The 25,493-nt window shown below is 39.1% G+C and overlaps 1 protein-coding gene across 1 annotated transcript in view; it reads right to left on the bottom strand.

The window, feature by feature from the left end:
* CFAP57 (cilia and flagella associated protein 57) overlaps positions 1-25,493 on the bottom strand; it is a 1,240,893-nt gene that overhangs the window by 684,004 nt on the left and 531,396 nt on the right. The window contains exon 9 of the mRNA XM_044085374.1: positions 17,786-17,899. Coding sequence (XP_043941309.1) covers positions 17,786-17,899 — 114 coding nt within the window. The remainder of the gene's footprint in view (positions 1-17,785; positions 17,900-25,493) is intronic.

Genomic DNA, 25,493 nt, shown 5'->3' with positions numbered 1-25,493 from the left:
TACATATATATGTATATTATGTTACATCCAAAATTTTTCATCTAATAACAAAATATCTAAACATTTCCTCTGAAACACATTTAGTTGAATCACAGAACTTTAAAACTTCATATACAGCAAATGCTCCTTCAAAACTTCTTTTTGCAGGGAGACAGCAAACCCTCCCCTTTGCTATTTATGTGTTCAGCTTTGCCCTACACACCCCCTTATTTAAACATACTAACTCCATGGTGGCAAAACCATAGAGAAAAGAGAAATCACCACAAACAGTGAATCACTGCTGATGCACAAACTAGTGGATGGTTACTAGCAAGGTAAATTCAAGTGCAGGGGAGAAGCTGATTTAAAGTATGACACCCCCCCCCCCCCCGTTAGTAAAGGAAAAAGTTCAACAAAAATATTCAGAGTCACCTGCAATTGACCCCTCTTTGCCTGTTTACTGCAGGTCCTGGGACCTCTCCTGTTTGGTATCTACTTCTCTGAAGTACAGGCTAACACAGAAGGCCTCTGGCTAACGAAGTTCGCAAATGACTGCAAACTAGGAGCCATAGTCAAGTCCCCAAATGATGTAGACATCCTACAAAAGGGCCTCGCTGAGACATATGCCTGGTGTCAGAGCCATGGCCTAAAGCTCAATGCCAAAAAGTGCAGTGTCATCCCCTTTGGTAAAAACTCTCTACCCATGAACTACCACATAGGCAGCAATCTACTTAACACTGAATGTGTGATAAGAGACCTTGGGACCCAGGTGGACAGTAGTCTCTTCTTTGATAGTCACATCGCCACAGTAGTCAGGAAGTCCTTCTACGTGGCACACCTCATCATAAAAGGGTTCTCATCCAGGAAAAAAGAGGTCATTGTTCCCCTCTAGTCGACACTCATTAGACCCATTATAGAGTACAACGCCCCTTTTGGAATGTACCTCACAAGACATCTGCAGCAGCTGGAAAGGCCACAGAAGTACCTCCAAAGAGGATTACTGGCCTCAAGCAAATGCCCTACACTGACCGCCTCAAAAAACTCCAGGTTTACTCCACAGCATATCACCTACTCCGAGGTGATCTCTGCCTAACATATAAAGCTATGTCAAACCCAGAGCTGTTGGACATGCTACACCTAAAGAAATCCCATTCCCTCCAAGCTACACGCTCTAGGGACCTAAACTGTCACCACAATAAATAGGACATGCCAGAGGGATAGATTCCTGTCCCAGAGACTTCCCATACTCTGGAACAGGCTACTCATCTATGTCAAGCAAAGTGCTTCATTAGCACTCTTCAAGAAAAATCTTGATGAGTGGATGGGAAGTAGGAAATACACTCCGGGGATCACTTCTGTGTCTCTGCTCGACAGTGGCATGGAAAATAACTTTCTTGGGTGGCGTAAGCCAGGGAACCTTGTTGGCTGGGCTTACGTAGGACCTTGGGCCGATAGCCTACTGCCTACCTATGAGCCTATGTACCTATGAACCTAAATACTTTAGGTAATTGTAGCAGCTGTTTCTCACAGAGCTTGTGCATTAAGAAAATTTCCACAGCTAAGACTGCATGTACAGAAGGCATAAACTGTTTACTTGTGTTTTTACTGATGTAATCTCCCTCTGTGTAGGCTGCTTTCAAGTTTAACATCATTGAGCATTGTTTCTAAGCAGTGCATTAAATGCACTGTTTCTGCTGTATCTTGTAATAGGTTACCCTGTCTTTAGTTGAGCAGCTGCTCCCTACAACTTTTCTCCCTTGTCATCCTCTAGACATATATTGCAGTTCATTCTAATTCTCCATAAAACAAAGCGTCTCTGTAGAAACATAACAAGTAGCAAACTTGTAAACAGTCTGATAAAAAAACAACCCAAAAAATAAAACTATTTCACATTAGATTTGGATTACTGGATTACCTTCCAGATCTTTCTCTACACAAAACAAAAATACATCTAGAAACTTTCATCCACCAATCACTCACATCTCACTGGTATCACACAAAAACCTCCAAAAAACCCTGCCCACAATACACCACAAAATGATATACCTACATGTAATCTCTCTACTACTCCTCACCATACTTGCACACATGACTACCAAACTTGCATCTCTCCAAAGAGAAAATCACCCACTAACCCACACCCCCATACACCATTCACAACAGTTCCTCCTTTTTCATTTCATCACAAATACACCCACCAAATCCTCCAACCTCTTTAGCTATAAATATGTAAAAACTAACCTGAAAACAATACACCATCTCTTTATTAACAAATTCAGATATAAAGGGTATTTCCATCTCTATCACTCATTCACTCACCTGAAACTCAGCAGAGACAGCCATCCAAACCCAAGCCCTACTACTGTGTCACAAACTGTATCAATATCCCTGCCAAGCTCAACACCTCTAACTACAAACAAATCTGACATAATGCACTCAGTATTAATTTCTGAAGCATGTGCAATAAACTCCAAATAATTCCAAGCATGACAAGCATTTTACTGCCCTGATGCAGCTGTAGTCACAGAAACCTGGCTTAAACCTCATGTAAAAAACGAAATACTACATCCTATAACATTTTCAGACTTGATAGGACAAATAAACAAGGTGGAGGAGTAGCAATTATATACAAAAACTCCATAGAACTTAGCCTTTGCTCACAGTTAACAATGCAAAATGCCTCATAGCACATTTCAAACTCAACAGAAAAGCCATCTGCATCACCAGGCTTTACATCCCACCAAGACAAAATAGTAAAGCAGCAGAACAACTTCTGGACTTTTTATATAACAATATACCCCATGAAACCATGATACTGGTTGACCTTAACATAAACTGGGACCCTAAAGACACAAACACTCCATCAATTAATCTATTTGGTTTGTTACAAATAATAAAAGATACAGTCAGGGTACATTAATACACAAACAAGGAATCCATCTTAAACTGGATTCTTACAAACAAACCAAATAACATAAATTCCTCTGGCTGCTTTGTTGACAGAATCAGTGAGCATATACCAACTTATGCTGTCAGAAAAATGCAAACAGGTAGCCTACAAACAGGTGTGAAATATAAAATACTTTAATTTAACCAAATTCATCTCCACAGTCAAACAAGTATGTAGTCTTGCTCACCTGTTGACCATCTGTTTGGACAACTACATTTTGCCAGTTAAACAGATGTTGACCAATGATAGGGGCAATGAACTTCAGTTGACCTATATAGATCACAGGGAAAACTGGTGCTTGTGAGCAACAAAGCTGCTGGCTGAGAATCTTAAAAAAATCAGGAAAAAAGAACATTGCACTGAAGGCAAGCTCAGTTGAGACTTCAGAGTAATCAAGCATTATAAATTGTTTACAAATCAAAGCTTCTTTGTTGAAAAACAAACAGATGAGCACTTTCACCTTTAAACAAGCTTTGTCAGATCTAAAAGTTCTCATAATCTTGGGGATTGCGATTACACTTCTTGTGAATTTCAGCTGGGAGTTGTCTGAAGTGTCAGAAGTGTTCTTAGTCCCTTGAAGCAGGGAGGGGTTAGAACCTTCAGGACTGGACTATGCTTTGGATGGATGATGCCAGCAGTAAGTTTCCAATGAAGCAGGAGGTCCAAATGGAGCTAAGGCAATTGTATAATCTCCTTGTCTAGCCAGCTGATGGGCTAAAATTCTCATGAAGGCCTCGAAAGTAGACTTTGATGCTGAAGGTACTGAGCAGTCAGATCCAAGACTGAGATCAGTGCAGAGCAATCGAGAAAAGTACTTAAAGACAGAAATGAACCCAAACAAGTCGGATCCTAGACTGAGACCAAGGCCTCGATGCCAACTAATAGGTTCTGGGACTCGCTCGGCTCTGAAGATTTCTGAGTCAAATGGGTCAGATCTGAGACTACAGGAGTACACAGATCCAACACAGTGATGACCCAGGAACTTTCTTTTATGAAGCCATGGAAGCAGCAAGAGGCACTGTGGATGGAGTAAAATTAAATTGAGTGGAAGGGCCAGCTCTATATGCCCTCTTTGAGGGAGATGGAATAATCCCCATGATTATTTGAACCTTTACAAAAGTTATCATCTGATTCAATTCAAACTCCCTACAAGTCAGTGGGGGGACTAAAAGTGCACACAGACTGAAAATGGTAGCTATGTACTTACCATAATGTTGGATCCTTCCATTCCTGTCAGTCTGATGCAACTAATGGGTCTGCAGGATGCTTGTTGGATCCCAGCTGACAAAGCTAGTGCTCCAGCCTTGTGCTTCTCTAGCTTTGCCCTCCCAAAATACACCTGTCCTGACTAAGCTAGTTTCCTCAGATCAAGTTTGTTGCCTAAAATCAACAATATGGAACAAAAACTCCTTCAAAATCCTCATTCAGACTTATAGAAGAATGGTGAGGGGGATATCATAATGGATGGACTAGAATGAAAGGATCCAGTATTATGTTAATTACATAACTTCCATATCCTATTAATTCCATCCAGCCAGTCTGACTGATCAGAATCTCCAGCTACTGGAAAACCTAGGTGGCATCATGACAAGATCAGAATATCCAGCTACTGGGAAACCTAGGTGGCATCATGACAACATCAGAATCCCCAGCTACTGGAAAACCTAGGTGGCATCATGACAAGATCAGAATCCCCAGCTACTGGAAAACCTAGGTGGCATCATGACAAGATCAGAATCCCCAGCTACTGGAAAATCTAGGTGGCATCATGACAAGAGCAGAATGCCCAGCTACTGGAAAACCTAGGTGGCATCATGACAAGATCAGAATCCCCAGCTACTGGAAAATCTAGGTGGCATCATGATAACATCAGAATCCCCAGCAACTGGAAAACCTAGTTGGCATCATGACAAGATCAGAATGCCCAGCTACTGGAAAACCTAGGTGGCATCATGACAAGATCAGAATGCCCAGCTACTGGAAAACCTAGGTGGCATCATGACAAGATCAGAATCCCCAGCTACTGGAAAGCCTAGGTGGCAACATGACAAGATCAGAATCCCCAGCTACTGGAAAACCTAGGTGGCATCATGACAAGATCAGAATCCCCAGCTACTGGAAATTCTAGGTGGCATCATGACAAGATCAGAATCCCCAGCTACTGGAAAACCTAGGTGGCATCATGACAAGATCAAAATCCCCAGCTACTGGAAAACCTAGGTGGCATCATGACAAGATCAGAATCCCCAGCTACTGGAAAACCTAGTTGGCATCATGACAAGATCAGAATCCCCAGCTACTGGAAAACCTAGGTGGCATCATGACAAGATCAGACTCCCCAGCTACTGGAAAACCTAGGTGGCATCATGACAAGATCAGAATGCCCAGCTACTGGAAAACCTAGGTGGCATCATGACAAGATCAGACTCCCCATCTACTGGAAAACCTAGGTGGCATCATGACAAGATCAGAATCCTCAGCTACTGGAAAACCTAGGTGGCATCATGACAAGATCAGAATCCCCAGCTACTGGAAAACCTAGGTGGCATCATAACAGGATACCCTTGAGAACAGAGGCTGCAAAAAAAGCCCTAGATCTTGATATCAAATCCAGTTAGTAATGTTTAGAAAAGTATGCCATAGACCAAGTTACTGGAGCACAAATATCAATAACCAAAGACATTTTAAAGAAGGCTGTAGATGTAGCTGCAAAATGTGCTGAATGAGCTTTTGGCTTGTATGATAAAGGTTTACTGTGACTGGCATAAAGAAACTACAATCAGACAAACACCTGGACAGTGTTACATTAGATACATTCTTTTCTAGTCTGTTAGTCGCAAATGACATAAATAAATGGAAATTCTTCCTAAAGATTTTGTGTGATGTAAGTGGAATCTCAAATGTCTGTGAACATCTAGGACGTGAAAAGTATACTCTCCCTCACTGGCATTATTAAGGAAAAACCCTGGAAGTACTGGCATAATTAAGGAAAAAAACATGGAAGATGCATAGTTTTATTTAGGTTAGATTTTAAAGTCACTTTGAGGATGAAAGACCGATTAGTTCTGAGAAACCCTGTCCTTATGAAAAATCAGGGATGGCCAGATACCAGAAAAGGTATGTAGCTTTGATACTCTCCTAGCTGAAGTGATGGCCACTAGGAAAAGTATTTTCCAAGAAAAGAACTTTAGTGCAGTGGAGGAAGCTGATTCACAGGGAGGTTGTAGAAAGCTTCCAGTATAAAATTTAGATCCATCCCATGGAGGAAAAGGTTGTCTTACAGGAGTCTAGGGAGGAATATCCCTCTCAAGATGGTTAATGTTACCCTCCTTAAAGATCTGAATCCAAAATTCCAGTCTCTCCTTGTTTCTTGAACTTCCTCCCTGTTTTATCATCATCCCTTTCCACTTTGAGTTACAGCTTTCTGCTTGTGCTATGTATAACAGCATTAACTGTGCAGCTCTGAAATACCACTTCAAATCGGGTAATCTCAAACCACCTTTTCTGTTGGAGAGATCACCTTATCCCACTTGACTCTTAACCTCTTAAAACTAAAGGGACTAAAAACATTTTCATTGCTTTTTTCTTGCTATCCATGTCCATAAAACAGAGCTTCCAATTTCTCAGTTTTTGTATTATCTTTTGTTTTTTTCCCATATATCCTTAGCAGCCAAAACAGAATCCTTTTTAATCCATACTCCTAAATACTTCATTTTATCATGTCCCAATAAATATGGATATTGCTAAACCAATTCATGTGTGGGTACATAGTTCACAGCTATTGCTTTGTTTTATCTTTATCAATTTTGTATCCCGAAAAGAGTTGAAACCGTCTCAGTATGTTCCACAAAACTGAAATGTCCTTATGTGGATTTTGCCAGGTATAAAATAATATCATCATCAAATAAAGCCACTTTTCTTGACTACCACACCAATTATATCCTTGAATTTATGAGTCCCTTATTTTCCTTTCCAATGGTTCTAAATATAATGCAAATAGTAAAGGGGAAAGAGGACACCCCTGTTGGTTCCTCTGCTCAAACAGAACTTATGGGCACATTTTTTGGCACTTCTTGAAATTTTTCTCTACCTTATTTTTATCCTCCATTTGATAACCAGTGGAAAAAAACAGTATCCCAGAAGTCACAGACACACACACACACACACACACACACACACACACACACACACACACACACACACACACACACACATACACACAAACATCAGGATAGAGGAACTCTAACAAAATCAAAGGGAAAAGGCCCCATTGATGAAGACATTGATGGAAAACTTTAATTGTACAGTTTGAAAAAATTTAAATGTTTACAATGAGAAATCTAGACACTCATATATGGTGCCAAGTATATAAATCCAAAATATACAACTACGTTCTAGAAAGTCTCAAACTATTTAAGGCAAGGAGAACTTAGCTTGAAGTAGCTAACAGATCTCATCTGAACAATTTGGCGACAAATGAGAGATCTGAGGGAAACTAGCTTAGTCAGGGCAGGTGCATTTTGGAGAGGGAACATTAAAGTAGGTTAAATTTGGAGCACTAGCTTTGCTGGCTTGGATCTGACAAGTGGCCCAAAGACCCATCAGTCAGACTGAAAGGACAGAATGAATAGGATCAGTTAAAACCTAGCCCATGTATGAGCTACAAGAATGAAATTGACAGGGTAGGTAGGCTAGCATCAAGTAGAATGAGACAGTGTTGAGCAATGAACTTATGGGAGTAGCAGACAGTCTGTGTTATTTCACTGGAGAATCAGGTGCAGTACAGTGCTATTGTTAAGAAAGGGCCATGCAAAGTTAGATATGTAAGAACTCCTATCATGATCAGCAGACAGACACTTAAGGAAGGTATGTAAAGGTGAAGGAGAGGATAATTAGCAATAAGCCTGCCATCCATGTGAAACCACCTTGAAACAAATGAAGACTATACTAGCAGCTGTTGGGTGTCTATCTTAGTAAGAGCCATATAACATCAAACACCACCACTGCTTCCACAAAAAGACTTTGGAATCACAGATAACACAACCCGTGCTACTGTGCACATTCATGACAATATTATGACACTGTGTAGCCTTTGTAGCTGTGTCCTAAATGCACCATTAATGCAAAGTTTAATAACATTCTGGAATTTACTTTATGTGCTGTACAAATGGGTAGCCCATAACGACATTATGAAAATGGTGCCAGTCTGCACAGTAAAACAAAACAGGACCACAAGTTGAAGCTGTTCTTTCAAATTTCACAGTGCTTGTATGGAATTAATTAAAAATGTAAACCCAGATAAAACAGCTATAATCGTACACTTGGTTGCTGGGTTCTTCGTCTATGGGCTGACTGCTTGTTTCAGTGTAGTTGTGTGTTTCTTGTGATTTATTAAATGTCTAGCAACTGGTATGCTTTATACACTGATTATTGTATCAAATAATTTATGGATTTATTTATATATATCTGTTCAAGGAAAAGTTGGAGTTGAGTAGTTTTGCTCTGATGTTTGGTTCAAATATACAACAAATGTCTATCCTATGAATGTCTGCATGTGGATTTGGTCCTTATGAATGCATGATTTCACAGTTTTGTAAACTACCTTCATCTGTCATTTTGTAATACAACCAGTCACAACCCATGGTGAAATCATACTTTTGGCCAGTTCTCCTTGACCCTCCAAAGAAAACAAGCACTGTCCAGGTGGACCACCAATCAAAACATACATGCATACATACATACATACATACATACATACATGCAAACACACATACAGTACATAAATCTATGCATGAATACATGTGCAAACAAATAAATAGAGTAGGTATTACAAATTAATGAATAATCTCCATTTCTGTATGAAAAAATAATAGTCATACTATCTCTACAATATTACTTTATTGTATACATAAAATGTATTAAGTATTTTTATAAATAGTGGAGACAATCTGACAGCAATGCTCCCAACATAAAAAGCAAATAACTTTAATTCAATTGTTTTAAGAATCAGCATGAAGAAAAAGTCTGGCATTTTTACAAGAAAAACAAGAACTTCACTTGTTTAATTTATAAAACATACTGGAGATAATACAAATATTCCATAAAAGTTTTAGTTGTTAAGACTGACAGCTTCATGATATTTAAGTGTACCTTAATGTATATGCACAGCAAGGTATGTGGATTTGGTGTAAAGTCAGTGACCTCTCAGGACCTTGTTGTCTGTCTGAGGTTCCTTCTCTGTAAATTCTGCATTTACTCACTATGACTGCATGGGTTTTCATGGAATTTCACAAAGCAATCTCTCGTTTTACCCCATATCTCAAAGACATCCAGGTATATGAAGATGTAAACCACCAAACTGTCACAAGTTTGTACATATGGTGTGAGTGCGAGTGTTTGTGCATCTGGTGAAGGACTGGTGTCCTATCCAGAATTAGTTCTCAGCATTATAGCCACTGCTGGCCAGGAGAGACTTCAGTTTCTCCATGATCCTAAGTAGTATAAAACAGGTTGTGACGATGTGAGGTATTGCCAGCTATGCCAGGAGAAGTAGGGCAGTGAATTTGTAACATATGCCAGTACAGCTAGCTGGAATTTTGTAAATAATTATGTCATTTGTATATTGAACTGATTTGTACATATGCTTGTGTTGAAAATGTATTTGTAAAGTTGCTTGTGTAAAAATGTATCAACAGTGTGTCCTGCTAGACAGAAAAGAAATATAGAGTAAATCAGACTGCACTGTATTTTAACATTAAACGTATACAGTGTAACAGAGAATACTGGATGATAAGAGGTTAAACTCAGCTCCAGCTAACTTTGAAAAATAGTAAGAAATTAAATTACTTAATTTAGACCATAAAGATTGTATCTTACAGTTCTGATTGCAGCCAGAGACAAAATGTCTGGGAAAACATGCATTAGGAAGCCTTCTATATTGTTTATAGCAGTGAAATAATTGCTCCTCTGGAAGGGTAGAAGTTTGGAATTGTTTTATGACTTCCAGAAGCTGCAACAGATCTGAGCAAAGCTCTATGTGTGCGTATTATTGACATGTATGTGGTAAATCCTGGCAGTTTCTAGCAGTGGGGAGTTGCATGAGAACCAGAAGTCAGATGACCAGATGTATGTGATGTTCTCCTATAATCCATCACTAAAATAATGTTTAATACTAGGTGAGACTGAAGTCTGAGGAGAGACTGTTTTTGTAACGTGACAAAGAAGGATTTCTCACCCGCTTCATCTTGCTTTGCTCTAGTAAGTAACCAGGGAATAATAATTGTTTAGATCAGTCAGGAAAATATAGTGAGATAGTTAAGTATTGTTTTTCTGTTAACTGTGTGAACCTGTCCACCTGTATTATTTTTAATATTTCCTCAGATTGAAACTATGTTGTTTATTGTAAATAGATAGTATTTGCATGTTTTTTTTTTTATTTATTAAATATATTTAAATGTTTCATTGTGGCTGGTCCTTTAGACAATATTTTAATCTCTGAGAGTATGTATATATATTTGGTAAACTGTGAAATAAGTGCCAGGAAACGTTGATGCTCAGTCCATGCAGTTTATTCCACAAATAGTTTAAAAACAGGTGAGACCAAAAGCAAACGCCAACTAGTAAACTTGTATTAACGCTCTTCAGTAACAGTTCAGTATGCGTTTTCGTCCTTCACAATAGGACTTCATCAGACTTCATCAACAGTTTACTGGTTTTCAGAAGTGCTAGTGCCTTTTTTCCATTATATATATATATATATATATTTGGTGACAACTATGGCCACTCCTGAAAGCCTTGCTGTTGGTCAAACTTCCATTTGTATTAATATTAATTTCACTCAATATAACTGGGTACCCTTGCAAGAGCCTTAGAGTAGCTGGCTTGGAGTGTCTGGTGGTGATGTAACTACCTTATAGTCTGGGAAGAAGGGTAGATAGCTAGTAAATATGTGCCAGCCTTTCCCAGGTGTGTGTGTGTATGTGTATGTGTATGTGTGTGTGTGTGTGTGTGTGTGTGTGTGTGTGTGTGTGTGTGTGTGTGTGTGTGTGTGTGTGTGTGTATTAGCTATTTGGAGCAGGGATATGAGGCACTGGTTTCACAGAGAGGGTGCTGGAGAACCTGGCCTGAACACTCGGCTGAGGTCTCAACTCTTTTGCTGTGCCAGTGGGAAGTCTTACTGGGGACCTGAAGGGAGACAGATAGAGAAATCCAGACCCCAGACTGAGTGTGTTCCCTGTGTGCTCTTACGGGAAATTGTGCTTGATGCAGAGAGCTGCATCTGGAAATATTAGGTGTATCCATTTTTGTTCTAAGTGAACGTCCCTCTCCAGTGCCAGTGGTGAGGATTCAGGCTCCTTGATTACTGCCTCAGGGTGGAGACGTCACACAGGTAGCAGAAAATTAAATGAAAAAATGCTTTAAAGGTCAGATAATAATAAATTAAAACTGGACTGCTTGAGAAATATGAATTCCACTGTCTTCTTAGTTTAATGTCATTACCTGCATAATTTGCAGACTGCCCCAAAAAGAAAATTAGTGTTGGAGTTTATTTTATTTTTATTATTTATTTATTTATTTATTTTTTTTTTGCAAAATTTTGTTTCTATTCCTTTTTCAAATAGCTGTCTATTATGCAAGTACTTTAGAGGTGATTACCTTTTCATCTTTTTTTCTTAAGAAATATACTGTCAAGTGGTACCCATCAGAAGAATCATGTTTTAAAAATCGATGAAAAAAAATAATCTTTCTGTTTGTAGAGCTTTAACATGTTTTATTATTATAATGGCTACCACTTGACAGTACATTTCTAAAGAAAAAAGATAAAAAGATAATCACCTCTAAAGCAGTTGTGTATTTAAACATTCCATACTTATTGTAAAGTGTATTTATATATTCTAAAATGTAAAAGTAAAATCAGATATTTTTCTGTTTTATAGACCATGTGCAAAGGCATTTCCTACCTTGCAAACTTCTAGTTGCTGCTCTCTTAGAGTCATTCTTCTACAGCCAAAGATTACCGATGCCAATAAAATTACTGATGTATTTAATACTTTAAATTTCAAGTAAAAATATATTATTTTTTTCAAGCTTACTAGTTGTGGCTTGCTTTCTTGGACTCCTTGCACCTATCATAGTGATGGCGTGAGCTACACTGTACAGGTATTTGTCATTAACCTAATGACCTGAGCACACTATGTCAAGATGCAGTAAAAATAAAAAACACAGAGAATGGACATTCTGCAAAACTAGTATTTAATTAATACACGAAGATGTACTCTTGTATCAGTTAAATATTTGCGCTCTCCAAGTGTCCATTCTATGACTTTGTGTTTGCTGCAGGAGTCTCATAACCATGACTGATAACAAGTCAATAAAAAATGACACACTTATTTCCCTAACAAAGTACATGCAGTGCACTACTATGATAAGCAAACATAAATAAGTATACTGTTAAAAGAGAAAAAAATAAGTAAACAAATAAACCCTCAAAACAGGAAATTAGTATGCCCATGAGAACAGCCTTTAGCAATATAAAAATAATAATTAAGATAATGTTATTATAGGTGAAGATGAGAACGGTGACCTTCTACCCCAAATATATGTCACAAAATAATGTCCATCCCAGCCACATAACACAAAGGGTAAGAACATTAGCTGTGGCAACATATTTTTTAAGTCCAGTTTAAAAAAATCATTATTTTATGTGAAAATATAAGAACAGCCACATACTCTTTCTCACTTACAAGTCACAGCCAATCCCTATGGTGACTCTACAAACAGACACCACTATATGTAGAGCTTACATGGCAAAAGAAGAAACAGAAGTAGATTACCATGCCTTTCTTCTGTATCACACACTCTCACATTCACACATATGGGCAACTTAGATTCCTCGATCCACCTACTGCATGTCTGTGGAAAGTGGAACGAAACCGAAACACCCAGAGAAATCCTACGTGAATAGAGGGGGTACAATAGTCAACATCAAAATTTTCTAAAAGGTGGAAATGAAATTCAGATGCCACATTCCATTTGCTACTTTGCACATTATCTTAAAAATTCAGCCTGACTGCCAATGAAAAAGAACTGAATCTCCAATAATTCCTCAGACACTATTTTCAAAAATGGGAGAGCATATTATTTCTTTAAATTATGCAAAATAATGTGTGATAATTTGCTTATATAATGAATACAGCACAGTTAAAAGAAAACAAATACACTTCAGGTATTTGTGTTTGCTGGACATTAATGAATAACCTAGAAGGAGTGACAAAACAAGTTTTCATTGATCTTAAAAAACACACACACATAGAGATACTCTCTGTCCTGAGTTATATTTTAGTTAAAGCAGACCTTCTCTGTTACCCAGTCATCAATCCTGTAATAAAACTTAGAAGATAATAATCAATTGCATCATATAAACTACTGCTATACTCTAAAACTGGTCATATCATTGGCCATAAACCAGTAAATCTTTAAATGCTGTTATTGCTCATATAGGTTTTGAAAACAGCACAATTCACACTGTTTGAATTGGCACAAAACAGGCAAGTCCAACATCTTGTCAGAATTCTGTGTGCATTTCATTTTGTACTATGCAGTCTCTCTTGTGTGCTATGTGAGCTTAAAGTTGTATTTGATAGCCCCTGTTACCTCTGATTGGAATATGGGTGAAAAGGGTTTCCTGGGCCAGAGCAAAGGAAATATTAACAAATAAATAAAAAGAGGTGTACATGCATAAAATCACGTGAACTTATTCTTGCAACCCCAGCTAAAATACTGGAATTCCAAAACAGGAATTAATGCATACATTCACTGCTCCTTAACATCTCAATCTCTGTCATCAAGCATGGTCTATATCTGAATTTTGTTTTTCTGTTTCAGTGATACTTAACAAAACTGTGCTGCATTTATTTATTTGCTTGATATTGCTGGTCTCTGCATTTTGTTTTTCTATTTCAGCGATAGTTAAAACTGTACTGCATTTATTTATTTGCTTGATGTATCTGGTCTCTGTCTGCATTTTGTTTTTCTGTTTCAGTGATAGTTAACAAAACTGTACTGTATTTATTTATTTGCTCAATATTGCTGGACCCTGTCTGCATTTTGTTTTTCTGTTTCAGTGATAGTTAACAAAACTGTATTGCATTTATTTGCTTGATATTGCTGGTCTCTGCATTTTGTTTTTCTATTTCAGTGATAGTTAAAACTGCACTGCATTTATTGATTTGCTTGACAGTGCTGGTCTCTGTCTGCATTTTGTTTTTCTGTTTCAGTGATAGTTAACAAAACTGTACTGCATTTATTTATTTATTTAATATTGCTGGTCTTATTTTGTTGGTTATGGAACTGCCTGCTCCTACTGTAAATTTTATTTTGGACACTCCTCCCAGTCTCATCTCATTTGCTCACTCTACTGAGTACAGTGTGATCACATGGGATTGACGACCCCCATCCTTCTTTGCTTTTGGACACTCCTCCCAGTTAGAGCATTTGGGAAGGCCAACCCCTTAGTTTCTTAATCTTGAATTATCCTCTGTTTCCTCCCTCTCCACTTACAAAGAAATCACACTTTAGTCAGCTTATTTTACTGTAATTGTGTTCTTCCTACTTTATTACCTTATTTTGCTTTGCTGCTTGCTCTTAAGTTTTCATGTGTTTTTATTCTGCTGCATTTATTACTGCTGGTTAGTATCTTGATTAAATTTGTCTGTTTTTCGAAGCCTGTTAGTTTTGGTTTAAGCACTTGGGCTTCAGGCCAGTTATTTTACATTTAAGAAGGTTTTGTGGTCTACACTCTTGTAGACAAACCTTTATCAAAACCCTCTCCATAAGTCCATGTAAGTTTCTGAACACTATGGCTGAACAATTCCCCTCAGTTTCTCCTGCAAATCTGGTCAACATGGGCATACTGAGACAGTGTAGCAACTGCCACATGTTCACTGCCAACCCTCTTCTCCTAGCATATAATTATTCTGCTTGAGAGAAATGCATCTATATCATTAACCTGGAATTCATGCTGTCTCGTACCACAGTCAGTACTCCTTACAAAGAGGAGACTGCCAGCACAAACACCACATCACCCACATCACATAGCCAAGCACAACACACACACACACACACACACACACACACACACACACACACACACACACACACACACACACACACACACACTTATACAGAAGTCCTCAATAAAAACTTACCTGAACAGCAGAGATCTCCAAAACCATACTCACGAACATGCCACACACAACACCAAACACATCACAGACAGCAGACAACACACCAGTGCCTCACAAACATAGCCCATAAGGCATAACAATAAAACAACACAGGCCATAAGGCATAACAATAAACCAGACAATACTAGTCATTGATGACTCAATTTTTGGATGCACGGAGAATATAATGGTCAGTTGTCTTTCAGGTGCCAGAATCAAACATATCATGCACGCACATAAGTCTCTCCACAACAGGTACAAGTATGACTCTGTCACTGTCCATATTGGTGTGAATGACTTGAGACATAGCTCCCTGGACTATATGAACAGAGACATGATTGAGCTCTCAAAGTTTGTATCCCAGGCAGGTATGACCCTAGCCCTAAGCAGCATCCTACCTTCACCAAGAATGATACCACAATACCAACAAAAAATAATTGACTTCAACAATTGGCTTAGTTTCTGGTGTCATTACAAAGGGATCCTGTATCTGTCTGCCTGGGATGACATGCTTGACAGGCCTCGATGATTTGCCTGAGATGGTTTCCACTTGTCACCGCTGGGATTCTGATTCTGGCCAAGGCTCTTGCCTCCCCCATTTTGTCTTTTTTAGGCAATGTCTCAAAGACAAATCTTCCAACATAAAAGATCTGTCAAAAAGCAAACTGAAGATTATGCTGCTTAATGCTAGGAGCCCTAACCTGAAAATACACTCACTGGAGGCTCTCCTCACAGTGGAAGATGCTGACATCTGTGAAGTCACGAAAACTTGGCTCAAGGCTGCAGAAAGCACTCTTGCCTTACAAAGCTATACCTCATTCCACAAATTCTGACCCCCAAAATGAGGTTGGGAAGACTAAGGGTTGTGGAGTCTCTATCTTCATTAAAGACAAGCACACTTCCAGAATAGTTTGCCAGCATGATGCACTAGAACTACTCCAGGTGCAACTGAAAACCTGTGGTGAGAGACCTGGGTACAGAGGTTGACAATAATCTCACATTCGATCATGTAGCGGCAGTGGTCAGAAAAGCCTTTTACTTGGTTCATCTCATAAGTAAAGCAATTGCATCCAGAAAAAGGAGGTTATTACCTTTCTGTACTTCTCCCTTATTTGGCCAATAATTGAGTACAATGGCCCATTTGGTATATACCTCTCCAAGCACCTGCACCAGCTGGAAAGAACACATAAATACCACACAAAGAGAACCCATGGCCTTCAACACCTGTCCTATGTGGACAGGCTCAAATCACTATCACTCTACTTGGTATTGCACAGATTGCTCAGAGGTAATCTGTGTCTCATCTACAAGGCAATCTTGGACCCTGCCCTAGTAGAGATGCCTTCATCAGTTATGTCAGTCTAACTCCCCATGCATTATCTCATTGAAAGGCCTAAATCTAATATGTGACATTAACAAAACCTGCTGGAGAGACAGGTTTGTCTCCCAGAGTCTGCCCTGTCTCTGGAATAGACTTTGCATACACGTCAAACAGAGTATTTCGCTAATCCTCTTCAAGCAAAACCTTGATGAGTGGATGGGAAACCACACATTTGTCCCAGGGATTCCACCTGTGACCCTCACTGACAGGGGCAACAGGTGCTGACTGAGGTTTCTTTTTTGGGGATAAACTCTTGGCTAGGCTTGTAAGGGCCCCAGGGCCATTAGCCTAATAATCTCCTATGATCCTATGATTCTATGACCCAATGAAATAAGAACAGTAATGTAAGTCCGGCAAATTAAATAATGTAGATTACTTTTATCAGTTATTCAATTACCCACAGCATTAAAATGGTATTAGTGAAGCACTTCAGAAACTCAACACACTAGGCTGAAATAAAAATGAAGGGCACAAGCTGGGAAGAAAGCGATCTACTTTCAGAACATTAAGATAATGCTCACCTAACACAGTGCACTATTAGTCTGTAGTTTCATGTCTGGATAATGCTCATCTAACACAGTGCACTATTAGTCTGTAGTTCCATATCTGGATAATGCTCATCTAACACAGTGCACTATTAGTCTGTAGTTACATGTCTGGATTAACTAATGTAACAGAATTCTCTTCAGTAAGCCATTACCTTCTTAACAGTACAATCAAAAAAGCAAATCATTGTAAAATGGGTTTAAATACAGTGGATATTTTTCTGGCTAGAAAATATTCTCCGTATTAAGAAAGTCACACAATCATACTAGGGAAGAGGCAATTATTACATAGCCATATTAACAGAGTATACAATTTCAAGTAACCTGAGTTTTATTCAGCAGATTTTATTTCTGATTATCAATTGACAGTGTGCACTACAGAGAGAGAGAGAGAGTGTGTGTGTGTGTGTGTGTGTGTGTGTGTGTGTGTGTGTGTGTGTGTGTGTGTGTGTGTGTGTGTGTGTGTGTGTGTGTGTGTGTGTGTGTGTGTGTGTGTGTGTGTGTGTGTGTGTGTGTGTGTGTGTGTGTGTGTGTGTGTGTGTGTGTGTGTGTGTGTGTGTGAGCATGCACACTTACATGCATGTGCATGTGTAAGGTAGGACATTAAGGATCTTCTAAGTTAACTGATTTTGTTTAAATGAAGTAAGACAAAAACATTTATACATGTAAACTCATACATACAGCATACATCTTAGAAAAAGTTTACCTTTCCATTGTGCCCTTTCATGTTGGTCACATTCTCAAATGTAACAGATGAGAAAATATGAATGACATTCCCATTCACAGCTGCAAACAGATGACCACCATTACTGAAGGAGCACTAGAAGAGATAGTAACAGAAGATCAATGAAAGGTCCTTCCATCTAAAAAAAACATAGTAGTGTAATAAGCACAAGCATTAGATGTTTCTCTCGTAGCACAGTGGCTGGAGTGTACAGCAAAGTACACAAAGTATTTTACTTTAATTGCAATCCCATAATATATCTGACTGACTACAGTCAGCCTTCTGTTCTCAGAGATACTTGTAGCTAGCTGTTTATTGTCCATTCTCAGATGTGCAACTGTCTTCTTACTGTTCTTTGCAACAGAAATAAATTACAGTGATGTGAGTACTCACCATAATCTCTGATGGTGGGTTAGTACATGAAACTTCCTTCTCATCTTGTTTAACACCACCATATTGTTTTTCAATGTTCATCCTTGGGGATGCAACCACACTTATGCCCATGGCAGCAACCTCCCTCTTGCTTTAGAAGTAATGGTCTACTGAATTAATGAATTATCCCAAGTTTTGAACAATTTTAAAATTAGGTACCACTTGGAGTAGAAATCAAATGACAATTCATATTAAATATTAATATATACCATAAAAAGCTGCCACAGATAAGTTACTATAGGGGTAATGGAGGGAAACAAAATTGCAGCTATTGCAGACAACCCTTTTGAAACTCAACTAATAGGATAAGCAGCCATGCATCTGTAATATCTTATTTCAATAGGACTGTCTCTAGTGAGCTAATGCTTACAAAAAATCCTAGTCAGTAAGAACAAAATTCAGAAACTTAGCACACTAGATTGAAGTAAGTACAAGGATAAGGAAGAGATAACTTTCACATTGAGAACAGCCTTTTGAAATGAAGACCCTACACACATACATAAGATTATTCTTAAATGAAGCTAATGGCTGACTTCTAATAGTACATGAAGGTTTATTTCAGAATCTTGGAAAATGCAATGCAATGTATCTGACAGGTTCTGGCATAGAAAACTGTAATGTTGACATTAATATTTATAAAAATATAATTAATAATCACAGTATAATATTTAAATATATAAACAAGGTGCTTAGCCTCAACAGCACATTGCAAATGAGCAATGCTACTATGAGCTGATCAGCACCAACCATGCCCATATATGCAGCACACTGAATGGCTGAAGGACAGACTTATGAACATTGGTTTCCCAGGAATTCAAGCACCTCACTCTCAGCCTAGTGTCTTTCATTGTTATCCTACCAATGGTAACTGTAACTTGGCAAAAATTACTATGAATTCACACACACACACACACACACACACACACACACACACACACACACACACACTGTTTTCCAGATGGTGATAATAATAATAATAATAATAATAATATAATTATAATTTTTCACTGTTTCTATACTTTATTTCATACACAATAGCACACTGCCATCAGTCAGGTGCACAAATATTATATTACTAATGCATTTATAGTTAGTCATCTGTACTATAAATGTATGGTAGCTACAGCTAAGCAAGCTCCCTCCCCAAACACTAGATGCTTTATAATTCATAATTTTATGCAGTTATTATAATATTATAATACAGTATATAAAAATAAGCAGCCAGCAACAGGCTTTTGGTATTTAATGATTTTTTTTTTACTTTATGAAACTAGGTAATGCATTTTAAAAATTAAATATATAAACAGACATATTCTTGCTGAAAGAAATGAAAAGTAAAAAAAAACTGAAGTGACAGATGGTATCAGAAAAGCATTGTCTAACAGTTAGCTGTTACATTATTACTATTGAATGTAGAGTATTGCTATTAAATGTAGAGAAGTGAAATTTATATACCTCTGACTTTCAACTGCAGTTAATAGCTGAAAAAGACAAACAGGCTGAAAGTATACACATGCGCTGACTGTCTCTGGGCAGTAGGTTGTCTCTATTGTTATCTGCATTCCAAGCTATTTATTTATTTATTTACATTTATTGACCGGGAGTGTCTGATTGGAGGTAGGTCCATTTTCAGTGGAGGCCCGGGGAGAAAAGCTCCACAGTTAAAATAAACAGACAGTAATTACATTGGATTACATAGCGATTAACAATTTGATTAACATAGCAATTAATTACAAACATATTTACAGATGAAGAACATAGTACATCAGTAGACAACTAGAATCTTTATCTGCGAAGTACATAACAGACATTAACAAATGTTACAATAAGAAGTTCCTGATGTATAATAAGTACTAGGCTTATGAGCATCTAAGCGTTCTATAATCAAGGTAGTTAGTGGGGTGGAAAGAAAGGTAGTTGTTGGATAGGGTGGGTGATATTAGAGTGGGAGTTGCAAGGGCATAGCCAGCATGTTTTTAGGTGCGCTTTTAGTAAAGTTTTGAAGTGGGTGCATGATGGTACGGAGGTAATTGTGGGTGGGAGGGAGTTCCATAATTTGGCTATGGCACAAGAAAATAGTGCTTCACCAGCAGAGTTATTGGCTTTAGTGAACTGCAAGTGATTTTTGTTGTTGGATCTTAGTGGTCTGGTGGTGCGATAGGGTTGGAGTAGATTCTGGAGGGATGGGACATTTGGTGGATGGTTTACTAGTTTGTGGGTGAGTGACAGTTGATACCATTAAAGGAAGTGAGGGAGTTCAAGCCAGCCCAGTTCAGCAAGTGAGAGACAGTGGTGACTATGGCAGGATGCCCCTGTGGCGAATTTGGCGATTTTGTTGTAGCAGGTCTCTAGCTTGTTTAGATCGCATTGCCTTAGGTTGGTATATATTTGAGAGGCATAACGTAGGGTGGAGATAAGGTGGAAATTTGCTATTGAAATCTTTGCTGCTTTGGTGAGAAGTTGCTTATTTCTTTATAGCGCTCCTAGTTTTTTGTGGACTTTTTTATGGTCATGGATATGTGAATGTCAAATTTTAGTTTATTGTCTATTTCCACTCCAAGCAATTTGGTGTGTTCAGTTGGGTATATAGTGGTGTTGTCTTTTGCTGTGATGTTAAAGTGAGAGTTGTTTTGAGTATGTTTGGTGGGTTGGAAGAAGAGTAGTTTAGTTTTGTTTGGGTTGAGTATTAATTGGGTATCGGATAACCACGTTTCAACAGAGGAAAAGGCTTCCTGTGTGACTTTTTGCAGTTTGGGTAGGGACTGGGCTGAGCAGATGATGGCTGAGTCATCTGCGTATTGTATGAGTGTGCCATGTTTGGTGGCAGAGGCTAGATTATTGGTGAAAACAGAGAAGAGTAGGGGTCCAAGGATGAATCCTTGGGGAACCCCTATGGAGACAGGTAGTTGGGGAGATATGTCATTCTGCCATACAATGGATTGTTGGCGGTCAGACAGGTAACACTGAAACCAGTTGGTGACTGATTGAGAGAAGGATAGGTTATTGAGGACAGAGATGAGTTGTTTGTGTGGGACCATGTCAAATGCTGTAGATAGGTCTGGGAAAATAGCAGAGGAGAGATAGCCATTGTTTTTATGCTGAAGGATAGTGTTAGTAAAGGACAGTAAGGCAGTGGTGGTACTATGGTTTGGTCGGAAACCATGCTGAGTATTGGAAAGGAGGTTGTTAGTAAGGAGGTAGTCTGAGACCTGAGAGTGTATGCATCTCTCTAGTATTTTGGAGAGTGGAGAGAGAATAGCTATGGGGCTATAATTGGTTAGTTCTGTGGAGGGGCAGCCTTTGTGGAGGGGAATTATATGTGGTACTTTCCACAGTGTGGGAATGTAACTTTCTGACAGAGATTGGTTAATCAAGATGGATACTGGGTAGGCCAGAGCATCAGCTGCGATTTGTAGGTATTCACTTGGGAGGTCGTCTGCTGCTAATTTGGTGGACTTAAGTTTAGTTAAGAGTTTTTTTATGCTGGAGGTAGGTACAAGAGAAAAAGAGAAAGCAGTGGGAAGATTACTAGTTGAAGGTATGGGTTGGAGGGAGGGAGTTGTGTTGTTTAGCTAGTGATAGTATGGTTTGTGTGAAGTGTGTGTTGAATGAGGTAGCAATATTTTCGGAGGATTGAGGGATGGTAGGAGGAGGGGTACTGACTTTACCTGGGTGGAGGATGGAGTTTATGGAGGACCAGAATTGTTTGGGGCTGTGTTGGGAGGAGTCAAGGGCAGACTGGTAGTATTGGAATTTGTCCTGTTTTATTAGCTTTTTGACTCTATTGTGTAGTTCTAGGAATTTCTGTCTAGTTGAGGGGGTTTTGGTTTTGCGCCAGTGCTCCCAGGCTTTATCCCTGTTTTTCATTTCTGACTTAGTGGTTTTCTGTAGCCATGGGGAGGGTTGTGTTTTGGTTCTGGAAAGTCTTATGGAGGCATGGTAATTAAGGATGCTCAGGAAGGTAGTATTAAAAAATTCAACTGCATCATCATGACTGAGGTACTTTAGAGGATGCCAGTTACATTCTTTGAGGGATGAGATGAATGTGAGTGGGTTAAAGTTTAGTTTTTTACGTATTTGACGGTAGATGACAGGTTTAGCTTGGTATAGGTATTTTTTGAGTAGGAATGTTGGGGAGTAATCACTGAGGCTATCTGATAAGCAGCCTGTTATATATGACTGGGGGCTCTTACTGACTAGTATCCAATCCAGGGTAGTGTGCTTGCTGGAGTTTTTATTTATCCTGATTGGCGACTGGACTAGTTGGGTGAAGCCATGAAGGTTTACATGATGGGTTGGATGGTTGCCAGAACAGGATTGCCGGTCAATATTGAAATCACCTAAAATTATAGTTTCTTGGGGGAGATGGTGGGTAGACCAGCTTAGGAGGTTTTCTAGTGGAGGGATGTTTTGGCCAGGTGGGAAGTAGCATCCAATTATGTTGATGGATTAGTTTTGGTTTATTTTGAGGTTGGTATATATTATTTCTTCATTGCCTATTTGTGGAGCTGATGATTTTCAGATCTGGATGTTTAGATGCTGTGTAAATATTATAGCTACACTGCCTCCTTTCTTCTTTAGCCAGTCTACTCTTAGTATGCCGTAACCGGTAGGGAGTATTTGCTCACTGGTAATGTGAGGTTTTAGCCAGGTTTCTGTCAGGATGACTATATCCTGGGAGTACAAGTCTATGGTGGCATGGAGTTCATGGACTTTGTTGGATATACTTCTAATATTTAGGCTTAGTAGAAGGAAGTCACTTGGCTTTCTATTGGCTGTGATATGGGAGAAGTTGTGGTTTCTAGTCTGATTATGAGGATTGGGGTTGGAGATGGTAGGGCCAGGTCTCTAGCTTGTTTAGATCGCATTGCCTTAGGTTGGTATATATTGAGAGGCATAACGTGGGGTGGAGATAAGGTGGAAATTTGCTAATGACATCTCTGCTGCTTTTGTGAGAAGTTGCTTATTTCTTTATAAGCTCCTAGTTTTTGTGGACTTTTTATGGTCATGGATATGTGAATGTCAAATTTTAGTTTATTGTCTATTTCCACTCCAAGCAATTTGGTGTGTTCAGTTGGGTATATAGTGGTGTTGTCTTTTGCTGTGATGTTAAAGTGAGAGTTGTTTTGAGTATGTTTGGTGGGTTGGAAGAAGAGTAGTTTAGTTTTGTTTGGGTTGAGTATTAATTGGGTATCGGATAACCACGTTTCAACAGAGGAAAAGGCTTCCTGTGTGACTTTTGCAGTTTGGGTAGGGACTGGGCTGAGCAGATGATGGCTGAGTCATCTGCGTATTGTATGAGTGTGCCATGTTTGGTGGCAGAGGCTAGATTATTGGTGAAAACAGAGAAGAGTAGGGGTCCAAGGATGAATCCTTGGGGAACCCCTATGGAGACAGGTAGTTGGGGAGATATGTCATTCTGCCATACAATGGATTGTTGGCGGTCAGACAGGTAACACTGAAACCAGTTGGTGACTGATTGAGAGAAGGATAGGTTATTGAGGACAGAGATGAGTTGTTTGTGTGGGACCATGTCAAATGCTGTAGATAGGTCTGGGAAAATAGCAGAGGAGAGATAGCCATTGTTTTTATGCTGAAGGATAGTGTTAGTAAAGGACAGTAAGGCAGTGGTGGTACTATGGTTTGGTCGGAAACCATGCTGAGTATTGGAAAGGAGGTTGTTAGTAAGGAGGTAGTCTGAGACCTGAGAGTGTATGCATCTCTGTAGTATTTTGGAGAGTGGAGAGAGAATAGTTATGGGGCTGTAACTGGTTAGTTCTGTGGAGGGCAGCCTTTGTGGAGGGGAATTATATGTGGTACTTTCCACAGTGTGGGAATGTAACTTTCTGACAGAGATTGGTTAATCAAGATGGATACTGGGTAGGCCAGAGTATCAGCTGCGATTTGTAGGTATTCACTTGGGAGGTCGTCTGCTGCTAATTTGGTGGACTTAAGTTTAGTTAAGAGTTTTTTTATGCTGGAGGTAGGTACAAGAGAAAAAGAGAAAGCAGTGGGAAGATTACTAGTTGAAGGTATGGGTTGGAGGGGAGGGGAGTTGTGTTGTTTAGCTAGTGATAGTATGGTTTGTGTGAAGTGTGTGTTGAATGAGGTAGCAATATTTTCGGAGGATTGAGGGATGTTAGGAGGAGGGGTACTGACTTTACCTGGGTGGAGGATGGAGTTTATGGAGGACCAGAATTGTTTGGGGCTGTGTTGGGAGGAGTCAAGGGCAGACTGGTAGTATTGGAATTTGTCCTGTTTTATTAGCTTTTTGACTCTATTGTGTAGTTCTAGGAATTTCTGTCTAGTTGAGGGGTTTTGGTTTTGCCAGTGCTCCCAGGCTTTATCCCTGTTTTCCATTTCTGACTTAATGGTTTTCTGTAGCCATGGGGAGGGTTGTGCTTTGGTTCTGGAAAGTCTTATGGAGGCATGGTAATTAAGGATGCTCAGGAAGGTAGTATTAAAAAATTCAACTGCATCATCATGACTGAGGTACTTTAGAGGATGCCAGTTACATTCTTTGAGGGATGAGATGAATGTGAGTGGGTTAAAGTTTAGTTTTTTACGTATTTGACGGTAGATGACAGGTTTAGCTTGGTATAGGTATTTTTTGAGTAGGAATGTTGGGGAGTAATCACTGAGGCTATCTGATAAGCAGCCTGTTATATATGACTGGGGGCTCTTACTGACTAGTATCCAATCCAGGGTAGTGTGCTTGCTGGAGTTTTTATTTATCCTGATTGGCGACTGGACTAGTTGGGTGAAGCCATGAAGGTTTACTTGATGGGTTGGATGGTTGCCAGAACAGGATTGCCGGTCAATATTGAAATCACCTAAAATTATAGTTTCTTGGGGGAGATGGTGGGTAGACCAGCTTAGGAGGTTTTCTAGTGGAGGGATGTTTTGGCCAGGTGGGAAGTAGCATCCAATTATGTTGATGGATTAGTTTTGGTTTATTTTGAGGTTGGTATATATTATTTCTTCATTGCCTATTTGTGGAGCTGATGATTTTCAGATCTGGATGTTTAGATGCTGTTTAAATATTATAGCTACACCGCCTCCTTTCTTGTTTAGCCGGTCTACTCTTAGTATGCCGTAACCGGTAGGGAGTATTTGCTCACTGGTAATGTGAGGTTTTAGCCAGGTTTCTGTCAGGATGACTATATCCTGGGAGTACAAGTCTATGGTGGCATGGAGTTCATGGACTTTGTTGGATATACTTCTAATATTTAGGCTTAGTAGAAGGAAGTCACTTGGC

This window comes from Protopterus annectens, chromosome 10.part0 (assembly GCF_019279795.1).
Source record: "Protopterus annectens isolate FY-2018-M chromosome 10.part0, PAN1.0, whole genome shotgun sequence".
In the NCBI taxonomy this organism is placed as follows: domain Eukaryota; kingdom Metazoa; phylum Chordata; order Ceratodontiformes; family Protopteridae; genus Protopterus; species Protopterus annectens.
Note: the sequence above shows the minus strand (reverse complement) of the source record. Positions and strands in the feature narration are given on the sequence as shown.